Raw genomic sequence first — 24,474 nt, 5'->3', positions numbered from 1 at the left:
TTGAGGGAAATAACTAAATTCGCACGTCTAAGCGGTTTATGGGGATTAAAACAATGTATGTCAAGTGCGTGGCACCTAAGTCGCGCTCAATAAGTGGAGACTGTACCACACCTCTTAGGAGCCCTCAGCGTACTGAATTACAGAGTTCTAGGTCAGTCTCCCGCGCTAGACTGCGCGCTGCCTGAGGGAATCCCTTTCGCTGCGGTTCAGCGCTAGCGCGAACCCCCGAAGCTGGCAGGCGCAGAAGGAGGTGGGCCGGGCCAAGAAGGACGCGGCTCCTATTCCCGGCGGGAAGGCCAAGCCTGGCGGACCCCACCTTCCGGAAGTGACGCCACCGAGCGACCGGCGCTGCATCAGGGGCAGGCCGGAGCGGGGCGCGCGCAGCATGGCGGAAGCGGAAGGGAGTTCGCCACTCCTGTTGCCGCCGCCGCTGCCACCCCCGCCCGGGATGGCGGAAGTGGAGGCGCCGACGGCGGCCGAGACGGACAAGAAGCAATTTAGCTGTGCTGGCGGCGGCGTCATGGATGTGGAGCGGAACCGCTTCCCTTACTGCGTGGTGTGGACTCCCATACCGGTGCTCACGTGAGTCTCCTCCGGCGTCCGCGCGGGGACTGGGAGAGCCGGGCCCGCGTGGCGTCCTGCGGCGGCCCGGGGCCAGCCTCCTGCCCCGACACACAACAAACCCTTCCCACGGGTCCGGGGTTCACCAGTACCCCGCCACCCGCGCGGTGCGAGCTCTGCTGGTGAATGGGACAAGCTCCCCTCCCTCATTACACCTGGTCTGATCTGAGAGAAAGACAGTTGTTGACCGCGGAAAGGTACTGAGGCTGGGAAGCTAAGGACCTGTGGGCGTACAGAAAAGGGGCCTCTAACTGGGTGTGAGAGAGACATCTTCATTCACTCACTGGCTTATTCATTCGTTAAACAAATGATTGCTGGTCACTTCCTATACGCAAGACATCCTGCTGGGTCTGGAGGCAAGAGTGGGAGTTTGATTGGGACCACACCAACTCCTGGGATGTCGTCATTGGAAGGGCCCCCAGAGATCTGGGAGTCCAGTCCTTTGTCCAGTCCTTTGTCTCACAGATGAGGCTGAAGATCACACACCATCTCAGTTGCAAAGCGCATTTAGGTCCCAGGCTGTCTGCCTTCCAGACCAGGGTTCTTTCTATGGCATCAGCCTTTGTCAGAAGAGTAAGCAGGTGCTCCAAAACTGCTGGCGCCTTTTAGCAAGGAGCTTGGGGACGAGGAGGGGGGAGTAGGGAGCTGGTTTGCCCTCGTGCTTCAGCCTTGACAGCTGATAATAACCACTCCTCACAGTGCTGGACAGTTGGCCAAGCTCTTTCACACCCATTTCCTCTGAATTCCACAACCACTTTCTAAGGCAGGAATTATATTCTCGGATGATGAATTTGTACCATTAAATGTCTTGATCATGTTCACATGACAGTAAGCAAAAGCATCCCAAACTCCGTTTTCTGACTCCATAACTTGCTCTCGTTCGACTACATCCTGTCCCCTCTCACCTGACGAATAGATTTGTTCCCTGTATCAAAAACAGCCAAGTGGTGTGGAGAAGGGATCATTTTTGTCCTTATATGTTGCTGATCCTAAAATGAGCTTAATTCTTGTATTATGTTAAAATACTTAAGTTGTTCTGTTTTCAAATGCTTATGCATTTGTTTAAGAACACCCAAGTCTTGGACTTCCCTGGTGGCGCAGTGGTGGCACAGTGGTTAAGAATCTGCCTGCCGATGCAGGGGACACGGGTTCGATCCCTGGTCCGGGAAGATCCCACATGCCGTGGAGCAACTAAGCCCGTGTGCCACAACTACTGAACCTGTGCTCTAGAGCCGGGAACCTAGCTACTGAGCTCACATGCCTTGAGCCCAGACTCTGCAACAAAGAGACATCACTGCAAACAAAGAGTAGCCCCCACTCACCGCAACTAAAGAAAGCCTGTGCGCAGCAACGAAGACCCGACGCGGCCAAAAATAAACAAATAAGTAAGTAAATAAATGTATAATTTAAAAAAAGAACACCCAAGTCTGAGTCCTTTCAAAATAAAAATTTTAAGAAAGTGTTTTCATTGATTAATTCAGTATTCTTTTTTTTTTTTTTAATAAATTTATTTATTTATTTTTAGCTGTGTTGGGTCTTCGTTGTGGCGCACGGGCTTCTCACTGCAATGGCTTCTCTTGTTGCGGAGCCCGGGCTCTAGGTGCACAGGCTTCAGTAGTTGTGGCTCGCGGGCTCTAGAGCGCAGGCTCCGTAGTTGTGGCACACGGGCTTAGTTGCTCCACAGCATGTGGGATCTTCCCAGACCAGGGCTCAAACCCGTGTCCCCTGCATTGGCAGGCGGATTCTTAACCACTGCGCCACCAGGGGAGCCCCTCAGTATTCTTTTTAACACACCTGCTAAGTGACTCCTATGTGCCTAGAGTAGTTCTAGGTGATAAGAACATACAGTGGTGAGTAAAGCAGGCATGATCCTTGTTCGCACAGAGTTTAAGTCATGGTGGAAGGAGATACACAGTAAACAAGTAAACTAATAAAAGAACTGATAGTGAATCGTGCTATGAAGAAAGTAAAATGTTAATGTGCGAATAACTGGGAGGGAATGTATTGGTTTTGATAAAGCCTGTCTTGTTATCCCAAGATCTCTTTGGTTTTTCCCTGTTCTCAAAAACACGTTTGTGGAGTCCTCTGCTCTTTGGAGAGCTGGTAGCAACATTGAGTGGAGGCACCACGATCCCCAGCCATCTGGGCCAGAAGCAGCACACACCCCATTTCTCTTCAGATCTACTTACAGGTGTTCATAAGATGAATAAGGCCTACTGCCCCATCAGAAGGCTCATGTTCCCATCAAAGGACTCGCCTTCCAGCAGGAGAGAGAGAGACAGGTGAACTCACCATTGCAGTACATTGTGGTGATTGCTGACCTAGAATGCAGAGCTAGGAATAAATGTGGCACAAGGAACTGTCATTCATTTTGGAGGTGGTGGGGGTGGATCGGAGAGGAGGAAACTGAATCCAGAGATCTGTCTGTCCCCTCAGAAGTGTTGATAATTCTGCATGAAAAGCCAGATAACAGCTATTGCTACTACTAAAAACAGCAAAGATGGGATACTTACTCTGTTCTGGGCTCTGTTCTAAACAGTTTATATTCACTGTCTCATTCAGTCCTTTTATCAGTGTAATGAAAATAGGTACTGTCATCCTCATTTTATAGATGAGGAAATAAAGGCTTAGAAGCCAGCATAGGGCTTTTTCCACTGAAATAGTCTACCTATACCAGGTAGAGCTCCAGAGTCAATAACTCATTCATTCAGTAAATAGTTCTTGAGGACCTATTATGTACTAGGTCTGAGTAGACAGTAGTCCACAAAGCAGCTTTGGAGCCTGCCTTCATGGAGCTTCCAGACTGACAAATACTTTGAGAGTTTCTTCTCTGGGGCTTCCCCAGGCGCAGACTTCTGTTGCCTCCAGCCTTTATTCTACTTCCGGGGAAGCCGTGGTATGTGGAGTATTGGTCAAACCCAGACCTTCTCCCCAACCAGATGAAAGGAATTGAGGGTGGGAGGGGGAGATGGGTCTTGAGATTAGGGCCTGAGAAGCCAGAGGAGCTACTTTCCCATAGTTCTGAGTGTCCATCCTGTGGCCACTATGAGTCTAAAGCAACTTATTGTACACCAGCCAGTCCAGCCAATCAGATAGCAGGTATTTATCGTACACCTCATGATAACAACATTGGGCAACTACCAAGTGCAGGGACGTGTCATAAGCATTTTGCAGGCATATCCTGTTTGATCCTCACAGTCGCCCCCCATTGAGGTCATCATCATCGTTGTTCACCTCTCACTGACAGATGGGAGTGAGTGCTTGCCCCAAACAGTCAAGACTCAACCCAGGTCTGACCTCAGAGCCTGACTCCACTCTTAAATGCATGATATTCATTCATGCATCATTTAGTCAGTGACTGCTTAGCTGCAGGTATGTGTCAGGCACTGCCCTGGGGGCTACTCTAATCAATAAGAGAAAATCCCTGCTCTCTTAGAGTTTACATACTAGAGGGGAAAGACAGTAACCATATAAGTAAACAAGATGATTGCAGATAACAGTAGATACTATGACGAAATTAAAGCAGAGTCATGGGATCTGGGGTGCCTGGGGTTGTGTGTGGCTACTCTAGAAGGCACTGTCAAGGGAAACCTCCAAAGTTGACCGTTGAGCTGAGGCCTAAATGATGAGAAGCAGCCAGCTATGTGAAGCTCTAGAAGAGTGTCTGGGACGAAGGCAAATGTAAAAAAAAACCATTGAGGTGGGAGGATTTGGTGTGTCTGACGAACCAGAATTGGGCAGTGTAGCTAGAGAGAAGAGTGAGGTGACTTCAAGGAATAAGTAGGGCCAGACTGTTGGAAGGAGTTTGGAGTATAAGTGTAATAGGAAGCCCGTAATGGATGTTAAAGCAAGGGAATGACAGAATCTGGATCATGTTCTTAAAAGACCAGTCTGGGGAATTCCCTGGCCATCCAGTAAGGTTGGGACTCGGCGCTTACGCTGCCGGGGGCCCGGCTTCAATCCCTGGTCCGGGAACAGATCCCGCAAGCCATGCGGCACAGCCAAAAGCAAAAAGACCACTCTGGCCCCACCATCCTTCCAGGTGCTCAAGCTGCAGACCTGGAAGAGCTCTATCCTATCGTCATAAAACTGCCCAGTCTTCCTTTTAAAGATCTTCTCAAGCCATCTGCTTCTCACCTGACCAGTACTCTGGTCAGGATCACCATCTTCTCTTGCCAGTATTCCAGAACAGCCTCTGAACTCCTGTCTCCCTCCCATTCTCCAGGCACACGCAGCACTTTGCTGCCTCGGAGTTTTGCTTTCTGCCTGTCAACATCCTGTGCTTTCACAGGTCAAGGTTAAAAGTTACCTCCTGTGTGAAGTCTTTGCTGACTCTGCCCCAGCCCCATGTAATTGTTTCTTTGGGCTATATCTCTGTGGCTTTTGCCTCCACCTCCCAGCAGGCAGCCTTCAAATCAGCACGTGGCTGCTGGCCCTGGGAGTCCTTTTTTCTTTTTTTCCCTGTGAGTCCTTCTTAAACTGGATCAGTCTCTCCAGCACCTAGTTCCTGTAGAGCCATGGTTCTCAGACTACAGACAGATCCGGAGTTCCTATGTGTTTTGCATATCGGGGTCCAACTGAGATTTGGGTTTTTCTAAATGCCAATGGCTTTTAAAAATTCAAACTTTCGACTTCCCTGTTGGCGCAGTGGTTAAGAATCCACCTGCCAATGCAGGGGACACGGGTTCTATCCCTGGTCCAGGAAGATCCCACATGCCACGGAGCAACTGAAGCCTGTGCGCCACAACTACTGAGCCTGCACTCCAAGGCCCGTGAGCCACAACTACTGAGCCTGCGTGCCGCAACTACTGAAGCCCGTGTGCCTAGAGCCAATGCTCCTCAACAAGAGAAGCCACCACGATGAGAAGCCCGCACACCGCAACGAAAAGGTAGTCCCCGCTCGCCAAAACTAGAGAAAGCCCGCGTGCAGCAACAACGACTGAACACAGCCAATAAAAATAAAAATTAGAATTAAAAACAAATCAAACTTTCAGTTCCTGGAATGCATCATGCTTTTGTCCTGATCTCTACCCTTGCACACATTGTTTCTTCATCATTTCCTCACACACACACACCACACACACGCTGGTTTAAGTGCCCCCCAACACTTTTTTAAAAACTTTTTAAGGCTTTTTTTTTTTTTTTTTTTGCGGTACGTGGGCCTCTCACTGTTGTGGCCTCTCCCGTTGCGGAGCACGGGCTCCGGACGCGCAGGCTCAGCGGCCATGGCTCACGGGCCCAGCCGCTCCGCGGCATGTGGGATCTTCCCGGACCGGGGCACGAACCCGTGTCCCCTGCATCGGCAGGTGGACTCTCAACCACTGCGCCACCGGGAAAGCCCTAAAAAACTTTTTAATTGAGGTATAACATGTACCATAAAGTGTAAAAATCTTAAGTATACGGCTCAATGAATTTTGCATGTGTGTGCACTCATGTCACCCAGGTCAAGAGAGAGGATGTTTCCAGTATCCATTGGGCTCCCTTGTACCAGTCAGTTCTGCCACAGAAATAACCCCTCTTCTGCCCTCCAGCACAATAGAATAGTTTTGCCTTTTCTTGAACTTCACATAAACAGAATAATATGCATGCACTTTTGTGTAAGTTTTCTTTTACTCTGCCTCGTATATGTGAGAATCCATGTTGTGCGTAGCAGTTTATTATTTTTCATTGTTACCTACTATTTCACTGTATGACTATACCCCAATTTACTTACCCATTTTACTATTGTTGGACATTTGGATTATTTCTAGGTTTTTTTAATCAACTTTATTGAGATATAATTCACATACAATAAAGTGCATACATTTTAAGTGTGCGGTTCAGTGAATTTTGACAACTGTTGTTTCCAGCTATTTTTTAATAAAGGTGCTGTGAACATTCTTGTCCACGGCTTTGGCGGACACAAGCATTTGTTTCTGTTGGGTGTATACTCTGAAGTGGAATTGCTGAGGTAGAGGGTGTGGTACCAGTTTTCGAAAGCTGTGGAAACTCTCCCAGCAGCAGTGAGAAGAGAGTTCCAGTTGCTCCGCCTCCTCACCACACTCAGTGTTGCCGTCCTTTGAGTTTAGCTGTTCTGTGGGCTGCGCCAATTCCCGGCTCTGCTGTTCACTTGCACTTGCCCCACTTCTGTACTTCCCCTCCTGCTGCCGCCACCCTAATGGACACTTACCACACAACGTTATATTCATATGCTGTCACTCTGGATGGAGTGTTCCCAGCGTCTGTCTGACCAGCTGAAAGACACCCACAAACTCTGCCCTTTCCCTGTCCTTTTTTTCACAGGTGGTTTTTCCCCATCATTGGCCACATGGGCATCTGCACATCCACAGGAGTCATTCGGGACTTTGCTGGCCCCTACTTTGTGTCGGTGAGTCCCCATTCTGCCCCCCTCCGGAGGGTTCCAGGGCTCAAGTGGAAAGCTAGCCTATCTTGCCCACAGGCAGCCTTCCTGTCTCCCCAATATGCAGGAGAATGCAGATGCCATGCAGTCCTGGTCCGGCCCTCTGCTTCTCACCGGTGTTTGACCTCTTTCCCCTTTCTCTTTCCTCCAGGACAGGCCAGGAGGGCAGTGTGGCCAGGATTCTTAAGTAACTGACCCAGCCCTTTGCCCACCCTGGGGGTACCAAGACATGGGTAGGGTTAGAGGCAAGAGTGGAGAGTCAGACCATCCTGGTTCCTTGGTCCAGGAACCAAGTGTCTGGACCTTCAGAAGGTGGGAGTCACAAGGCGGGGGCACAGGGGAGGCTGACGTGGTTCCCTGAGTGTGGCCATGGAGAAGAGGGGGCGGACCTTCTAGAATGAACCAGCTGTGTTCTCAGGTCTGTTCCCTGGGGATGTGCCCGAGATAGGGCAGTAGCCTTGCTCCAGATGAGCAGGCAGCATCCTGCCTATTTCGAGGTTGCAGCTTCCTCTCCATCAGAGGCTGGGATGAATGGGTGTGGTGGCACCAACCTGCTTATGTTCATATTTGTCATGATCATCTTAACACCACAAAGGTCTTTCATACCCATTACTTTCACTGTCATATACGTGTATGATAATTCATCTTTGACCAGCTCTGTCAGCAGATTCTGAACCCAGAATCTGTCCCTTTGTAACTCCTGTACCCCACATCTTGTGTGGCAGGTCTAGGACTTGGCTAAAACATCCCCCTCGTAGCAGGCCTCTTGAGGCCCAACCGCTGTGTCTACCCCACTCACCCCAACCCACCCCACATCCTGCTTTGACTGCAGTCACACTGCCAGATTCTGTGTGGGCCACCACTGTCGGGTCAGGAGGTCAGAGGTTGTCCTCATTCACACCACGAAGGAGACCACTCCCCTGTGGACAAAGACCAGAGATTGACCAGAGAACCTGGAGAAAACAAGGCCCAGAGAGGGTGAGAGAATTACTTGGCAGCCACAGAGAGAGGCAGTCATGGCTGTACCCCAAGTCTTTGGTCTCCGGGTGCAGTGCTCTGTGCACTCCTGCCACACTGCCTTCTTCACACAGAAGAGCTGCTGCTGGCCCTTCAGATATCCCTCCAACCCCAGAGCAGGGCCTGGGCTCCACTTCTGCCCACCCACCTTACCTCCTTCTAAGTCACGACACTTCCACCACCAACCCAGGTCTGTCTGCTGGGCTGGATGCGGGCTCCCCACTGACCTCTGCTCTTGTCCCTCAACAGGAAGACAACATGGCCTTCGGGAAGCCTGCCAAGTAAGTGATGAACATCCGTGTGATTGGCCCTAGAGCCAGGTGCCTCCTACCTGGAGCAGCAGGCCAGGCCTTCTGGGGCACAGCAGGAGCCAGCAGCCTGAGGATGGGGTGAAGGGGGGCAGCCAGGGTCTATCAGAGCATCTGACCTTGTACCACACATCTCCTGCTCCAGTCCCTGGCTGGGTCCTTTATCCACAGGCCATCTAGGCCTTGCCTCAGCCCTGCAAGGTCGTGTTTTCAGCTCCTTCCTTCGGAAAGGTGAAGATAAGGAAGGGACTTGGTCAAGATCACACAGGAAGTGGCAGAGCTGGGACTCACATGCAGGTCTGTCTCACTGCAAAACCTGGACTCTTTCTCCTGCCCCTCAAGGAACAAACACATCATTTAAGGTGTGAGGGAGGCATGGTTTGGAACTCTGCTGGAAAGTTCTGGTTGGAGAGAATAAAGGCAGTTTAGTCTCTCCTGGAGCTATTGCTGGTTTGCATGGGATTTGGGGACTTCATTTTTTCTGTCTTGGGGGCCCACCTCAGTTGTGGTGACAGTGCCTCAGTCTTCAGTCTGCTCAGAACAGCATCAGATGCTCTGTTGCCCAAGGCAGCATCCAGGAGGGTGGAGCCCAAGGAGGAGCTGGTGTCCCACACAGCATAGGCGGCCTGGAGCCGGGCTCTCCAAACCCTGCTGACTCCCTCAGGCAGGTGGAGATGTGCGCCAGGGGCCTCTGGTCTGGGTGTCTGCTGCAAGGCTGCTCCTCAGCGAGAGTTGTAAGGACACCCGTTTCCAGGCAGGAACCCCTGAGCAGCTGAAGTCCCGGCCACGGTGGTTTCTCACTGGTCCAGTCTGTAGGCTCCTCTGTCAAGCCATTCCCCACATAGCAGCCAGAGGGCGCTCTGACCTCCCAGTGCCCCCTGGCCCAGACCCTTTGGGGTGTCACCCGGCTTGAGGTTCACAGACTTTAGCTCCACCAGCTATTCTCCCATTCACCCTAGTCTCCCATGTGGGGAGATGGGGAGAATGCTTTCTGACGGATGAACTCCTCAGGATGACCTTCAAGTCCCCCAGAACGTGGCCCCCCTGCATCTCCAGCCTCACCCTCCAAAATCCCTCACCCCGTTCTCCCCTCTGAATCCCCCAGCAGTGCCCAGTTTCTTAATTTCTGGTACACACTGCACAGTTCTGTGCCTCTTTCTCTGTTCAAACTGTTCCCTCTCCCTAGAATATTCACTCCCCATTCTACGCCTGGCTAATCCTTCCTCCTTCACACTGGACTCATGTGTCACCCCCAGGAAGCCCCTCACGTCCCCACTGAGTGAGTTCATATCCTCCCCAGGATCCACATGGCGGTGGGCACGTCACACTGTTCCAGTTGTCGCTGTGTGGCCCTTTCCCTGGACCTGGCTCACCCCTGTAGCCTCAGCACCCGGCTCAGGGCCCTGCACAGAGCAGGCGTCAGGGGACATTCGTGGAGCTGAGCCAGTGCCCAGAACCCCTTCTCCCCCCTCAGGTACTGGAAGCTGGACCCTGCTCAGGTATATGCTAGCGGGCCCAATGCGTGGGACACGGCTGTGCACGACGCTTCTGAGGAGTACAAGCACCGCATGGTAGGTGGGCTGCTCCTGAGGGCGGGAACGAGGGTGGGAGGTTTCCCCGCAGCCCATCCTGACCCAGCCCATCCTGCATCTCCAGCACAGTCTCTGCTGTGACAACTGCCACTCACATGTGGCCTTGGCCCTGAACCTGATGCGCTACAACAACAGCACCACCTGGAACATGGTGACTCTCTGCTGCTTCTGCCTGCTGTATGGGAAGTACGTCAGGTGCGCTGCCTGTCCCCCTGGCCGCCGCCACCCTCCCCGGGGCCGCTCTCCCACGGATCCCAACGGGGCCATTTCTGGGGTCCTTCAGCCAGCAGGGACAAAGCAGGAAAACAACTAGCTGAGCTCCTGGTGGAGAGGGCGGTGCTGTCTGAAGCCCAGCTCTGCCCCTTGCTCACTGTGAGATCTTGGGTAGCTGCGTTGGCCTCTCTGAACTGCAACTGTCCCTGGTAAAATGGAGATAATGATTCTGGCTCCTCAGGGATGCTGCGTGTGTACAGAGCCCTGTGCTCAGGTCCAGTGAGCAGGTGGACCCTCAGAAGAGGATGGGTGACCCCATAGGGTCCCCTCCCAGCATCCCTCGTCAGAGGCAGGGTTCTGGGCGGGTGGGCCCCAGTGGTGGCCTGGGAGGACCGTTAAAGTCCCCGCCTCATGACTTATGAGGTCAAAGGCCTTGGTCCCAATTCACAGATAAAGGGAGCTCAGAGAGGTGGAGTGACCCTCCCACCGGGGAGCCAGCACACACCTGGGCTAACCCAGCTGCCTCTCCAGGCTTTCTTCCAGCTGTGCTCGTCATTCAGAGCTTCTGAAAAGGAGATTTTCAGGGTCTTTTTTGGTCCAAAGGCTTTTAGAGGTCTCCTGGGAAGACCTTATCTGTGGTCACACAGAGACTGAGGCAGAGGCGGGGTTGAAGCGGGCTGAGCCATAGCCCCGTGCTAACTCTCACCGACCCCTCCCCGCCCACTGCACTGTGAGCAGAGGGCACTCCTGGCTTCCCCACCCAGACTGAAGACTTCTGGGTCCTCTCGCTGGCGACCTCTCCCCAGACACAGGGGTGATCGTGGATGGAGTCAGGAAGGCCCAGAGGGTGGACGTGTCTCCTGTACCCACCCAGCAAGGTGTCACATCTCCACCAGGAGCCTGGAACAGCCCCTGCCCAGGACCGTAGCTGGTGCTCCTCCACAGCGGGCACCAGGCCTAACCCAGTCCCTTAGTTGACTGAGTTTGGGGGTGAGGGGGGTAGTTCCAGGAGCTTCCTTGGGGGGAGCGGCCCCGTCTGGGTTTGTGGGAGGACAGTGTGCCGGACCCCACGCCCACTCACTGGCCCCTTCCCTCCCATGCTCCCCTCTCTCTCCATCAGCATCGGCGCCTTCGTGAAGACCTGGCTGCCCTTTGTCCTCCTCCTGGGCGTCATCCTAAGCGTCAGCCTGGCCTTTAACCTGCGGTGATGGCTGCCCCGTGGCCCTGGGCCCGCCAGGCTCCTGAGGAGGCAGCCGCCATCACCTGTCGTTCCAGATTCTTTCTCCTCGCCCCGGAAGGCAGGGATGGGCCTGCTGGTTTTGGCCCAGGGGCCTGGGCTAAGTGGGGTAGAATAAGGGCTGAGGATGAGCATGGGGTGGCGGTGTTTGCATTTTGTGTCTCACTGGTCGCCCAGAAGCTCCCTGCCCCCTCCTTCCCAGGCTTGTGACTCCCACCCTTGAGGCACCCTTTGTTCATCTGTTGGAAAAGCCTTAGCTTCCCTCTAGAGCTGTGTCTGCCACTGCCTGCTGGGCTCCCTCTGCCTCAGCCCAGTGCCTGGTGGGGGAGGGAAGGATATTTGGACCCACCAGACAAGGCAGCACAGGGACCAGAGCTGGATTTGAAGCCCATTCTCCTGCCAGGACTCTGGTCCCAGGGTGGAGGTACACTAAGAAGTCTGCATAAACTCAGCCACCCTGGGGCCTTCTCCACGGGCCTCTAGAATGGTCCAGTAGGGCTGACGGGCCCCCTTCAGATGTCTGCCAGAAGCTGCACTAGGGGTAGTTTGTGCCCCGCTCCTGGCGGCCGCCAGCGCGTGCAGCCCCCTCTTCCCGCTCTCCCAGGGCCTCCAAGTACTTGGGCCCATCTCCCCCCTGCAGTTTGGGGCCTGGGCTCCCCCAACCAGGCTGGAGAGATGAGTGACACTGACGTATCCAGAGTGACCCCTGCAGATCAGAGCGATGTAACAAAGCTTGTCCTTGGCCCCGGGTACGGGCCTCGCACTGGTGACGGCACCCCTTGGGTCCGAGATGTCGGGGGGCCGTCGGAGCATCCAGCGCCATCAGGGAGCTGAATGGGAGCTGTCTCCTCCCACCTCCCACGGCTCCCCCTTCTCTTCAAGTTGTGGGACAGGCCTGTGCTGCCCCCCTCACCCCTGCTCCACGGATTCCTTTGTGCGGGGCTCCCTGGGCAGGACAATAAAGAGTTTTAACTCCAGACCGTGCTTGTCCTTGATTTCTCCCTTCGGTGGTCCCTGGTTTCACTGAAGACATGCGCTACCTTCAGCTCCTATCTTCGTGGTGAACTTGGGTTCCTCTGCCCCCGGCAAGGGGTCTGGTTGCCAGGGACATGGTTGGGTCCTCGTCCTGTGCCTGGAGCTTGCAGGAGCCAGCATCCCTTGGGTGTATCCTGCTCTGAGCAGGAGCGCTGCGAGTTCTCCACGCCTCGTCCACCATCCCAAAGCTTTCTCCTTGAGGCAGGCAAATATTGAAACCCCTCCCATATTCCCTGTTGGGAAGAACTTGGCAGTAGGATTGGGAGTCAGTGCTGACAGACCAGGGCCCTGGACCCGGCCCCCACCGTATCCACCGATCACGTTGCCAGGCTCCCCGTGCTCACCCCCAGTGATCCGGTCGCTGCCCTGCTCCGTGGCGCCTCTACTCCATGGCCCTTGGGACCCCACACTCTCACTCTCCATGCATCCCACTCTCTACCGAGATAGGGCAGCACCTGCTCTCCAACACCCACCCGCTTCTGGTCCTTTGCTTCCCACCTGTTGAAGTCATGCCCTTCCTTCTCAAGGCCCAGCTTAAAAGCCACTGCCTTGGTGAAGTCTCTCCTAACCTTGCCCTATGCCGGGTGTCACTTTAGTTGAACTAGCAAAGGATTTGGTCTCTGAATCCTGAGAGCCCTTTGTGTTCACCCTGAGGATGGCCTTGGGGACAGCTCTAGCTGCGGCCCTCAGGGCCCTGGATCAAGTGTCCGTCAGCTCATCCCAGACCCTGCGGTGCTGTGGTTTCCAAGCCTGGAGCTTCTCCAGGGCATGACAGAGGTGGCCCTTCCTCTCTTCAGGGCAATTCCATTTTCAAAAATCTGTTCTGCCTATGGGTCCACCTAAGGGTTGGGGTTAAATTCTGGTATGGAGGACACCACAGCAAAATGGACAGAAAAGCTTCAAGGCCTGTTTTCACCCAGCAGAACTTTAAAGCAGCCGTGTGGTGATGGGACATAAACAGGTACCATAAAAATCACCAAGTTACTGAGTGCTCACCATGTGCTGATAAAGTACATCATTTATCCTCGCCACAGTCCCATGAGGTAGGTGCTCTCATCCCCATTTTAAGATGAAAAAAAGCACAGAGAAGTGACGTGACCTGCTCGAGGTCACAGGGGTAGGAAGAGTGGAGCCATGTTGAAACCCAGCAGCCAGGCTCCAGAGCCCCTATTCGGAACCACCCTGCAAGGTGGCCCCACTGGAGCACACGAGGGAAAGTGGGGTGGGGCTGTGACCGACAAGAAGGGAGAGTGGGCGCTGGAGGCAAGAGAAAGGAATCGCCTTACGACAGTCCCAGGAGATGGCTGCCATTGTCCCTGCTTCATAAATGGAGAGAGTAAGGCTTACAGAGATTGTCACTGATCCAAGGCCACAGGCCATGTGGCAGAGTCAGAATTTTAACCAGGCCTGCGAACTCTTAGCCAGGGGGTGTTGCCTGGAGACCAGCCGCAGTGCAGAGCATCAAGGCCCTGCAGGGATTGCAACGGGTGGGGAAGGCATTCTGCAGCTGAGGAGCTGGGAGCACAAATGGGTCTGGGTGTTGAAGGGACAGGAAGCAGAGCCCGTAGGTAGGGCTCTAAGGCCGTAGGAGACAGGAAATGAGGACCAGCCAGAGCTAGGCAGGGCCCTGAGGGTTGGGTTGAGAGGGCAGGCAGCCCGAAGGATGATGGACTGTCTTGGGAGGTGAGACTCCTGCTGGTTTGGAGCAGATTTGGTAAAGGGTCAGGGGGTTCCCCTGGTTGTCTGCTGGCACCTTCCAAAGCTGAGGAATGACAGATAAAGGTGGGATGCTGAAAGGGCCCTCTGACAGCTGTGCAATAAAGGGCTGGGGCGGGGTGGGGTGCTGAGTGTGGAGGCCAGGAGACAGGGAGGAGGAGGCTTCCAGGAGAGGCTGGGCAGGGACTGAAACCTGGGCAGTGGGAGGGTGGCAGAGGTGGGGGACAGATGGGAGAGAGTCCAATGAGTGGCAGCAAGCATTAGGAGGCCTGGGGGCCAGGTCATGAGGGCTGTTCACAAAAGTGGAAACTTGGAAATAGGAGAAGGTTTCAGGTGGGGAGGACACAGAGGAGTTGGGGTTGAGAAGACAGCAGGAGAGGGGTCCAGGAGAGTCACACAGGCAAGGACAGGAGATCAGAAAGAGGAAGGGAGTTTAGAAGCCAGAAGAATAGACAGTGAAGTTTGATGTCTTCCATGGTGAGAGCCGAGAGGTGGGAGGGTTAGAGAAGCATCCTTGGGAGGAGCCAGGACAGAATGATGGGAAGGGGTGAGGGTACTGTAGGCCACTCCTCTCCCAGTCCGGGAGACTTGACAGAGGAGGCGGACATCACAGTAGCCGTTCCCACAGTGGATATTCAATGGTTATTGCATCTACAAATGCCTCTGCATATTTATTAAGGGCCGGTAGGGGTCTAACTGAACTGTAGTGAGAGCCGTCTGAGGAGGGATTATTACCCCTATTTAATAGATGAGGGAAAAGAGGCTCAGAAAATAAGACTGACTTGCAAAAATAAACGGGGAAGGCTGGACCTTGGGCTGGGGGTGGAGGAGGGACCCTCAGGGGCTCCGAGTGGTGGTAACCTTCCGAAGCCACTTCCGATGCTGGGGAGGAGGAGTGGGGTAAGTCCACTCCTTACCCACCTCCCCTCTTGGGGGTCTGTGAGGTGCCCTCTGATCTTTAAGCCATGGTGCAGGTGGGGCAAGACAGGCAGATTGAAATGAAGCAGACTTGGGGGCATCTGGAAGCTTTGCTGTGGCCTCGGCTCATGGTCCCAAAGCAAATGTAATCCAGGGCCCAACCTATTCTCAGGGTGGGGAAGAATCTGGGAGCAGAATGGGGGGTGCTCAGAGGGGCTCCCCACGGACAGAGGGAGGGTATGGGAGCCTCACTTTGGCCCTGGAAGAATCCAGGCCTCCTCAGACAGATGGGGCCCAGGGTGGCAGAGGGGACAGAGGGCAGCTCTGCTGAGGCCAGCACTTCCTGGGAGGCATATGTGGACATGGAGGGGACTCTGTTGGCCCGGGAACACCTGGTACCTCCTATATGCCAGCTTGTGCCAAGCACTTTCATTTCCCTCAGAGGCTCTTCACACCCTGCTCCCTGCAGTTTGCACGGGAGGAAAGTGCCGCTCAGAATGGTTGAGAGACCTGCCTAAGGTCACACAGTGGCACAGCAGGAACTATTCAGTGTTGTCTGGCTGCAGTCTGCAATCCTTCCACCACCCTGGTTCTCAGAAACGTTTCTAACTTTGCTTTCAAAGCAAGTTCCTAACAGCTCCTTAGTGGGTGGGGTGGGGCTGCTACCCATTCTACAGATGGGGCAACCAAGGCTCTGAGGTGTTGGGGCCAGCTCGAGTTACAGGAGTTACAGAATAAGTCTGCAGAGGAGCTGGGGCCAAGCCCCAGGCATCTCCTACCCACCAAACCTGCTCTGGGGTTGCTGAAAGCCCAGGCCGCGCCCCTGGGGAGCCGGGAGTCCAGGCCCGGTTTTGCATCAGGCCCTGTGAGAAGGTGTTTCCTCCTCCTCAGTGGGGCAGCCACTCCGCTGGGCCGCCGGGTTGAGTCAGCCTTAGGCCCTCACTGCTCTTCTTCTGGTCCCTGAAACTCAGCTGCAGGGGAGCCGGGGTTACCCGACGAAGGTGTCCCCTCCATATTGGACCCCTACAGGTAATACACCTCGGGGCCAGAGGGCCCCTGCCAGTGTCCCGAGGGGTGGGCACTGCCACCTGGTGTCCTGAGCACCCTGTAGGACCCAGGGGTCGGGGAGGTGGAACATGTCTGGGGCTGGAACAGCCAGACAGATGGACAGACCCTTGAACTGACCAATGGGTCTGTCCCATAAGTGTTGAAACAGAGTGGGGAAGACCAGACACTGGATTCTGCCTCTGCAACCAGAGGGGACTGCAGGGAGGGGTGTGCTGCTGGGGACCCTGGGCTCAGATACCCACAGCCCAGCCCAAGCAGACCTCAGGACAAGGGCGGGGAGGGTCAGTTCTGCGGAACGTCCCTCCACCTCCATACTCATACACACACACCTGGTGGCCCCCAGGGCACCAGAGTACACACCACAACACACAGCCCAGTCACACATACACACATGCGCACACACCCCACCGCGCTGTCGCCCAGAAAGTCACAGAACATATCACACAGACGAGAGTCCCCCACGCAGCGCCACACTGTGACATGACGCCCAGACACACATGCAGTGATACAACATTCACACCCACAAAATATACAGCCTCCCAAATCCCACAGTCTGCAGACGCCTGCTGAACAGAGACTCACAGTGGCACCGGGTAACACAGGGGCAGCCACACAGGCTCACACACCAGGCCCCAGAAGAGCCCTAAACAGTGCGTCTGCAACACCCAGGACCTGCACACAGTAGATGTTCAGGAAATGCTGTTAACATCGGTCACACAGGCATTTCCACAGTGTCACACACGACGCCCGATAGAGACACCCAGTCCCCCCTGGGTGAGGGTGGGGCAGCAGGGGGAGAGGGCTCGCTTGAGGGGTTCGCTGACTCAGCTGGGAGGGCACAGAGTGCGGGCTGGCGGCAGGCACAAGCCAGGACCTGCCCGCTGAGTGTCCTCTTCCCATCTCAGCCCTGCCTGGTACCCCGGGAGGGAGGGGACTAAAGGGGCGGGAGGAGAGGAGAGACCGCCCAGTGGGCTCAGGCCACGGCTCTGCCCACGGCCCAGTCGCAGGCTCCTTGCCACGTCCACACGCCCCTCAGGGCTGGGCAAATGTTTTCCTTCCGGAGTCACCGTGGTACCTTAGCTGCTTTGCAGCCCTCGGCCTCCACCACCAGGTCCCACCCCAGCCAGGTCCTGGGTCAGGGCGTGGGGAACCCATGTGGCCAGAGTAAAGGGGTCCAGGGAGGGGCTCCAGGCCAGGGGGCAGGGCTGGCAGCAGGGGCAACCTTGGGCTGGAGGCCTCCGTGGGAGTGGGTGCAGCAGTTACCTCCAGGGGAGGAAGTTAGGCTGTGAGCTGGGGAGGAGGCTGCCTCAGACAGGAAGGCCAAATAGGCCAGAGCAGGGTGGAGGTGAAGGGTGGAGGTGAAGGGTGGAGGGAAAGGACCCAAGTCGGGAGATTCCCGGGGCAGGGTGGTGAGCAGATATGTGTGTGCACCTGTGTGTCTGGCTGCGTGTTCGTGTGTGTGCATTTCCCATGTGTGTGCAGGTGCACGTATTTCTGCATTTAACTAGGCAAACTTTTACTAACCACCTGCTGTGTGCACAGTTCTGGCTTTGAGGATGAGGCCCTGTCCCTGACTTCAAGGAGCTCACAATCTAGTTTGGGGGATGCAGTATGTGTGTGCAAAAGTGTGTGCGATTTGTGTATATCTAAGGACAGGTCTTTGTCCCTGGACTTATTCTTGTATAGGTGAACCCACCTGTGGGTCCTTGTCTCCTGTGTGCGTGCGCCTGTGTGCAGGTTTAAGGATATGTTACATACATCTCTTGGTCTGGACATGGATCTGGGCCTATGACTACATAGGGCCCTTTATGGGGGACTGGGTATGCATGAGCCTGTCTTTATATAGGTGTCAGTGTGCATGTGTGACCAGGTGTGCATCTCACTGTGGGGAACTATATCTACATGTATCAGTGTGCGCATGTGTGTCTCTACATGTCTTTGAGTGTGTCCCTGAGTATGTTCATGGGTGTCGGTGTGCATGTGTCCACGAGTGCATCTCATGCCACCTTGATCTCAGCCTTCCTGGGCTTGTACCCCGCCCACCATGGGGGGTGTATATTTGGGCAGAAAAGGCAATTGGCTCCAGGATGTGCCCTGTATATGGGCAGGCCTTTACCTGACCCTTGCTCTGCCCCCAGGGAGCCACGTGTGCCCAGCCTGGGCGCTGCCCCAGCTGATGCCCCAGAGGGGCCACCCATCTCAAAAGGGGCTCTGGTCCCTGCCTGGCCTCCTCATGGCACATGAGCCACAGCCTGAGGCTGATGGGCTATTGGATCTCAGCTTCCTGACAGAGGAGGAGCAAGAGGCTATTGCCAAGGTCCTGAAGCGAGATGCCCGCCTGCGCCAGCTGGAGGAGGGACGGGTCAGGTAAGGCAGAGTAAGGGAGCCCCAGAGGAAGGGGCCTCAGGCACTGGGGGGCTTGGGTGACTCCCACCCTCTCCCCTACCAACGTGCAGCCTGTCAGATATCTGGGTAGGTCTTGTTTTTGCCCACTGGTCCACTCCACCCTTGGCCAGCTCAGTTCATCACCTCTCTCAGGGTGGCTGCACCAGCTCCCTTGCCGGCCTCCCTGCCTCCGGGCTCGCCCTTTCTGGCCCACCCTCCATGCTGCAGCTGGGACTCTCCAGATCTGTCTTTAATATCCTCTCCTGAAACCTCACACGGTTCCTCGGCATCTCCTGTCAGGGGCAAGCTCCGAAGCGTGGTCCACAGGCCTCCCTGGTTGGACCCTGCCAGCCTCTTCCACCAGTAAGCCTCACCCCCTGACGCACATACACAGAATGTCCACTACAGCCACTTGGGTGCTCCACAGGTCCCCGAACACACCCTTCGCTTTTATGATGTTTCTCCTGCCTGGAAGAGCACAATGGCAGAGCAGCATGGGACTTACAAGTAGTGTTTGGGGACAGACAGACACCTCCTAGCTTCTAACCTTGGACCTCCCCAGTACCACTCTCCTCATCTGTAAAATGGAGCTAACGAGCCCTACCTCATAGAATTAGGAAGGATTATACACAGTCATTTAATGAATAATAATTATTTTTCTTCTCTACCTGGAGAACTCCAATTTGTCATTTAAGAGCAATTCACATGTCACCTCCTCTGGGAAGCCCTCCAGTATTCTCACTGGCAAAGCTGGCCCTCTTACATACATCATGGCTCTACCTCACTATAGTGTACTTGCCCATTCTGGACTCAGTGACCCCACCAACCTGAGCTCCTCCAAAGCAGGGATCAAGTCTGATTGGCTGTTGTACCCCTGGCCCCAGGTACAGGGCCTGGCACAGAGTGGGTGGCAATAACGTTGATTGCATGAGTGGTGACAGCCACGCCCTCCCCCATCCTCCAGCAAGCTCCGGACATCGCTGGCAGACCCTGGGCAGCTGAAGATCCTTACAGGGGACTGGTTCCAGGAAGCACGCTTCCAGCGGCACCACCACGCCCACCTTGGCTCTGACCTTGTTCGTGCCTCCATCCGCAGGAAGAAGGGCTCCAGGGGTGAGAGGAGCTCCCCAGAGTGGGGCACGCCTTGGGCAGCCCAGGTCACCGGGTGTATGTGGACAAGGACAGAGGGCCCCTGGTTTCAGTTCCAGCTGCCCCTGGCACTGTGTGACTTTGGGTGGGCACCACCCCTCCATGGGCTACAGGAGGTGGGTGGGCATCTCCAAGGGCCAGACATCCTGAGAAGAGAGTTTCACAGAACCTCTCACCTGGGTGCAGGGGACCAGGCTCAGGGCAGCAATGGGGAGGCTCAGGCTGCTGGGAAAGAGACCGAAGAGGCACTGGAGCCCAGGTGAGGAGGCATGGCAGGGAGTGGAGGGTGCCTCCCAGTCACCTGGGGCCCATCTCTGACTATACCTCTCCCTCCTCCCAGGCTCCCCATGGACGAGGCCCCCCAAGAGAGGTTCAGCGAGGCTGAGGTGAGTAATGAATGACTGAATGGGCTAATGAATGAACGTACAGTGTCCCTGGCATGGAGGTGGGATGTGCTGGGGAAAGAGCCCAGCCTGAGAATTAGGAGACCCTGGCCTGGGCCTCTGTCATCCTCCTCTGTCAAATAGGGGTGTGGGCCCATCCTCTAAGGGAAACTCTGAATTGGTTACTAGGGGTGGACTGAGCTGGGTGAGGTCCAAGACTCAGATGCCACCAATGGGACCCTGGGAGTTAGGTAGGGCAGGCCCTGAAGGGTGAAGGGGTGTAAAGTACAGGCCAGACTGGTCCTGCAGCTGGTTGCCAGCTCTGCCCTGAGGGCAGTGCAGAATCTGAAGCTGGAACCTCTGACCCCTTCACCACTGGCCCCCTCTGTGACTTCTACCCCTTGCTTCTTTCAGGGACCTGATTTCCCCTCACCATATGTCCCCCCAAAGGCTTCAGATCATGAGGAGGAGCCCCAGGCCCAAGAAGGTGAGTGGGAAGGTGTGTGTTGGGGGCACAGAGAAGTTGCGGGGATCAGAGGCAGCTCTAAGTGACCCCAGCCACCTGTGTTCACCTTCCTCATCCTGCTTAGGGGGCGGGTAGGTGTGGTCTCCACCGGAGAACACAGGGCAGCACTGGGGTCTGAATGGGGGTTGTAAACCTGTCCCTCCAAATTTGCTCAGGGGCAGGGCGGGCTGGGGAGGGGCTCGCTGAGCTGTTTGTGCCCCTCCCAGCCCCTGGCCCCGGGGGCGTTCAGGCCTTCGCCGCAGAGGAGGCTGACCCTGAGCTGGAGCCTCCGTCGAGGGGAGAGGAGCCGCAGCCCCCGCCTGCCCAGGTAGGCGGGAGCGGCCCGCGGCTGCTCTCAAGACCCGGAGTGGACTCTGGGCGGGGAGTGCAGCTGCGCGAGGCTGCGAGCGGTCCGGGACCGAGAGCGGTCGCGGGAGGGGCGGGGGGTTAGGGGGCGCCCCCGTCATTTACCTCCTCCTCAGACCCAGGAGGCGTCCGAGATCCTGGAGAATGGGGAGGAGGCCCCGGGGCCCGACCTGTCACTCGACCGCGTGCTCAGCAGCAGCTCCTCCACGCCCAGCCTCAACTCCTCCACGGTGAGGGGGTGAGGGGGTGAGGGAGAAGGCCTGGAGTGGGGGTGGGGTGCGCCTCCCCTCCCCGTATCCCGAGGCGTTGCCCCTGCATGACCCCTCCCTTGACCCCCGGACCTGACACTCCAGCCTCCAGGCAAGCTACCTCACTTTACCTCCCTCCCCTCCCATCTGAACTCTCCGCGCTCCCCTTCCCCGGCCCCGACGTGAGCCCCGCAGCCCGCCCTGACCTCCCCACCCTCCGCCCGCAGCTGAGCAGCAGCCAAATGAGCCTGTCCGGGGAGGCGGAGGCGGGCGCGGTGCAGGTGCGCGGCTCCCTGTACTTCGCGCTGCGCTACGAGCCTGGTGCCGCCCAGCTGCGCGTGCACGTGATCCAGTGCCAGGGCCTGGCCGCCGCCCGGCGCCGCCGCTCCGACCCGTGAGTGTCTGACCCCGCGAGGAGGGGCGCTAGGGAGCCGCTCTCACTGCCCAACCCCACCGCTTTTCTTGGCCTCAGTTTCCTCATCTTCAAAATGGGAATAACGTTCTTGGTAGACGCGGGAGCTGGGTGAGATAACTCCTGTAAAGCGCTGCACGAGGCCTGGCACGCGAAGCTGCGTTCCCGGCTGTGGCTGGGAAGTAGGCGCTGGAAGGGGCTGGAGGGGTAAAGGGGTCCCCCTTCACCTCCGGTCCTCACCTGCCCCGCTCCAGCTACGTCAAAAGCAAACTCCTCCCGGATAAGCAGAGCAAGCGCAAGACCTCAGTGAAGAAACGCAATCTGAACCCCGTCTTCAACGAGACTCTCTGGGTGAGGCCGCGACGCCAGGGCGGCCCCCCATTAAGGAACCGAACGCCCCTTCCTGCGGGGACCGGGTGGCGGGGGCAGCCATGGTGTCGTCATTGTCGGTCGTTCCAGTCCTCCATTCTAGGGGAGGAACGGCAGGGAGGCCCTCGCATTAACGCGCTCTCCAACATGTCAGTCTAGAGGTGGGCGCGGCGCTAGTCCAGACCCCCATTAATACCGTCCGGGGTTCCCCAGGATTCCTTCCAGCAAGGAGCGTGGTAGGATAAGCCCCAGCCAACACTCCCGCAACACTGAGGCCGGGGCCATCGACGCTGCTTCATTAAAGCATACCTCCTGTCCCCAGTACTCTGTCCCGCAGGCCGAGCTCCGGGGACGCGTGCTGAGCCTGTCCGTGTGGCACCGCGAAAGCCTGGGTCGCAACATCTTTCTGGGCGAAGTCGAAGTGCCCCTGGACACGTGGGACTGGGACTCCGAGCCCACCTGGCTCCCCCTGCAGCCCCGGGTGAGCAGCTGGCCCGCGCGGGTAGACCCGCGGCGCAGATCTCCCGCCTTTACCGCACTGGTCTTTCCCCCAGTCCCCGTCAGCCTCGAAACCTTAGGGCCCCATGCAGAGGTCTGTCCCTGCCTGCCGGTGGCAGGGCTCTCGGATTCCCCAGGCCGTTCTCTCGGCAGCCCCCTCCAAGACCCCGCCCCGTCGGTGTCTGGAGACTCCGCTCCCTTCCGGCCCCTTTTCCCTAGGACTTTGTCCCCACCCCCTGACGAGCCCGCCTCTCGCAGGTCCCGCCCTCTCCCGACGACCTTCCCAGCCGCGGACTGCTCTCTCTGTCCCTCAAGTACGTGCCCGCTGGCTCTGAGGGTGAGTGACCGCCGGCGAGAGGCCAAGCTGGACAGGCCTTGAGAGGCGGGGAATCTCTGTCCCGCAAGGGTGAGGGACAAGTGTCTGTCCTTGGGGCAGGGCCTGAGCCGAGCCTCTTCGCAGGCGCAGGACTGCCCTCGAGTGGGGAGCTGCACTTCTGGGTGAAGGAAGCTCAGGACCTCGTGCCTCTGCGCCCAGGATCCCTGGATACCTACATACAATGGTGAGGGGCATCGGTACTTCCCCGCCTCCCTTCCCTTCTCATGCAGTGGAGCTCCCCACCTTCAACAAACCCCTTCTGATCACCCACCCTTGATTCCCCACTCTGGGCTTTGACCGCTGAGCAGAGGTGGAGGGGACAGCTTGAGCCAAGGCCTGGAGTCAGGAGAGTTGAGGACTCCTCTGAGCAGCTGCATTTCAGTGACTGGAGCATAGGACTTGTTGGAGAGCTGAGGCTGAGACCTGGGAGGTCTCAGGGAAAGCCAGGCTGTGGGGTTTGGTCCTGAACTTGCAGTTCAGTGGTTTTGAAAGTAAGCACCGGAGGAATTCTAGGGGTGCCTCCAGGTGCTGTCCCACCCTCAGAGAGTAAAATAGAGGCAGGCCAGTGAGGTTCTGAGTCCCCAGCCTTGATGCAACAAAAGACATTGTTTTTCTTTTAGGTTTTGTACTTCTGAATAATATTTTTGTCTTGCAGAAAGGGCTCCAAGGCTTTAAAAAGTTTGGAAACTACTTCTGGGGGGGCTGTGAAGGTGACTGAGCTGAGAAGTAGCAGAACTGCATTTCAGAGACATTACTTGGGGGTCCTGTGAATAGGTGTTGTAACTTTTAAAGGCAGGAGATCTGAGAGGAGGTTGGCGCAAAGGTCCCAGGATACTGAGGGTTTGAGGCCAGTTCTCAGGCAGGAGCCAGAGGACATGGACATTATGAGGAAGTATGGGTAGGACTCGGTGACTGGTTGGTTCTGGGGAGGGTGAGGGGGTGGCCACTTGACGCCAGCCCACCCCCCCACAGTTTGGTGCTGCCTGATGACAGCCAGGCCAGCCGCCAACGGACAAGGGTGGTGCGACGCAGCCTCAGCCCCACGTTCAATCACACCATGGTTTATGATGGCTTCGGTCCTGCTGACCTGCGCCAGGCCTGTGCTGAGCTCTCTCTCTGGGACCATGGGCCCCTGGCCAGTCGCCAGCTGGGGGGCACACGCCTCAGCCTGGGCACCGGTGAGTGGGGCAGAGCCCTGAGGGGACCCGATGCTAGGAGGCAGGGGATTGACATGTGGCCCTGGGCACTTCTCTGTCCTTTCCTGAGCTTTGGTGTCCACGGAGAACATGAGGGTGATAGTGCATGATCTGGGAACAGGCAGGTGTTCCTTGGGACCTGGGGTGTCCAGTGTGACCGTGTCTTCCACCCCTGCCCGCCCACATCTAGGCAGCAGCTATGGGCTCCAGGTGCCCTGGATGGACTCCACACCTGAGGAGAGGCAGCTGTGGCAGACCCTTCTGGAGCGGCCGTGTGAGTGGGTGCATGGCCTTCTGCCCCTCAGAACCAACCTGGCCCCCAGGACATAGCTGCCCTACAAGCCCTACAAAACCCCTCTTTCTGGACCCCCATCTCACGGCCTGCCCTTGGCTAAAGTCAATAAAGTCTATTCTGAGGGCAACAAGGGGCTGATGTCGGCTTGGGGGTGGGAGTGTGGGGAG

General features: G+C 56.4%; 2 protein-coding genes across 13 annotated transcripts; both read left to right on the top strand.

Annotated features, from left to right (window-relative positions):
- The first annotated feature begins 360 nt into the window (after window positions 1-360).
- On the top strand, window positions 361-11,906 carry TMEM222 (transmembrane protein 222). Of its 4 annotated transcripts, none has more exons than XR_016388206.1 (7): window positions 361-582; window positions 6,904-6,988; window positions 8,288-8,319; window positions 8,492-8,643; window positions 9,821-9,917; window positions 10,003-10,124; window positions 11,272-11,906. XR_016388206.1 is itself a non-coding variant. In XM_022552011.3 (6 exons), the coding sequence occupies exons 1-6, from the start codon at window positions 386-388 to the stop codon at window positions 11,357-11,359; spliced, it is 621 nt and encodes a 206-aa protein (XP_022407719.1). In that variant the 5' UTR covers window positions 371-385; the 3' UTR covers window positions 11,360-11,906. The 4 variants fall into 4 exon arrangements, 2 of the variants coding, with proteins under 2 accessions (XP_022407719.1, XP_022407718.1); XR_016388205.1 differs by having other exon boundaries at window positions 364-582; window positions 10,003-10,133; XM_022552011.3 differs by lacking the exon at window positions 8,492-8,643 and having other exon boundaries at window positions 371-582.
- A 4,032-nt stretch (window positions 11,907-15,938) lies between these two features.
- Window positions 15,939-24,460, top strand: SYTL1 (synaptotagmin like 1). Of its 9 annotated transcripts, XM_089898299.1 has the most exons (16): window positions 15,941-16,086; window positions 18,264-18,492; window positions 18,811-18,873; window positions 19,475-19,623; window positions 19,846-19,918; window positions 20,000-20,045; window positions 20,457-20,529; window positions 20,775-20,875; window positions 21,030-21,143; window positions 21,389-21,555; window positions 21,828-21,924; window positions 22,265-22,423; window positions 22,699-22,777; window positions 22,877-23,000; window positions 23,789-23,994; window positions 24,203-24,459. In XM_089898299.1, exons 2-16 carry the CDS (start codon window positions 18,302-18,304, stop codon window positions 24,340-24,342), a joined length of 1,782 nt encoding a protein of 593 aa, XP_089754425.1. In that variant the 5' UTR covers window positions 15,941-16,086; window positions 18,264-18,301; the 3' UTR covers window positions 24,343-24,459. The 9 variants fall into 9 exon arrangements, with proteins under 9 accessions (XP_089754392.1, XP_089754405.1, XP_089754414.1 ...); XM_089898266.1 differs by having other exon boundaries at window positions 15,939-16,086; window positions 19,475-19,918; window positions 24,203-24,460; XM_089898279.1 differs by having other exon boundaries at window positions 15,940-16,086; window positions 19,475-19,918; window positions 22,901-23,000.
- Window positions 24,461-24,474: the final 14 nt, after the last annotated feature.

The sequence above is a fragment of the Delphinapterus leucas genome, chromosome 1 (assembly GCF_059928025.1).
Source record: "Delphinapterus leucas isolate spDelLeu-1000000601 "Yukka" chromosome 1, BTC_Dleu_Yukka2, whole genome shotgun sequence".
In the NCBI taxonomy this organism is placed as follows: domain Eukaryota; kingdom Metazoa; phylum Chordata; class Mammalia; order Artiodactyla; family Monodontidae; genus Delphinapterus; species Delphinapterus leucas.
This window is presented reverse-complemented; position numbering and strand designations above follow the sequence as displayed.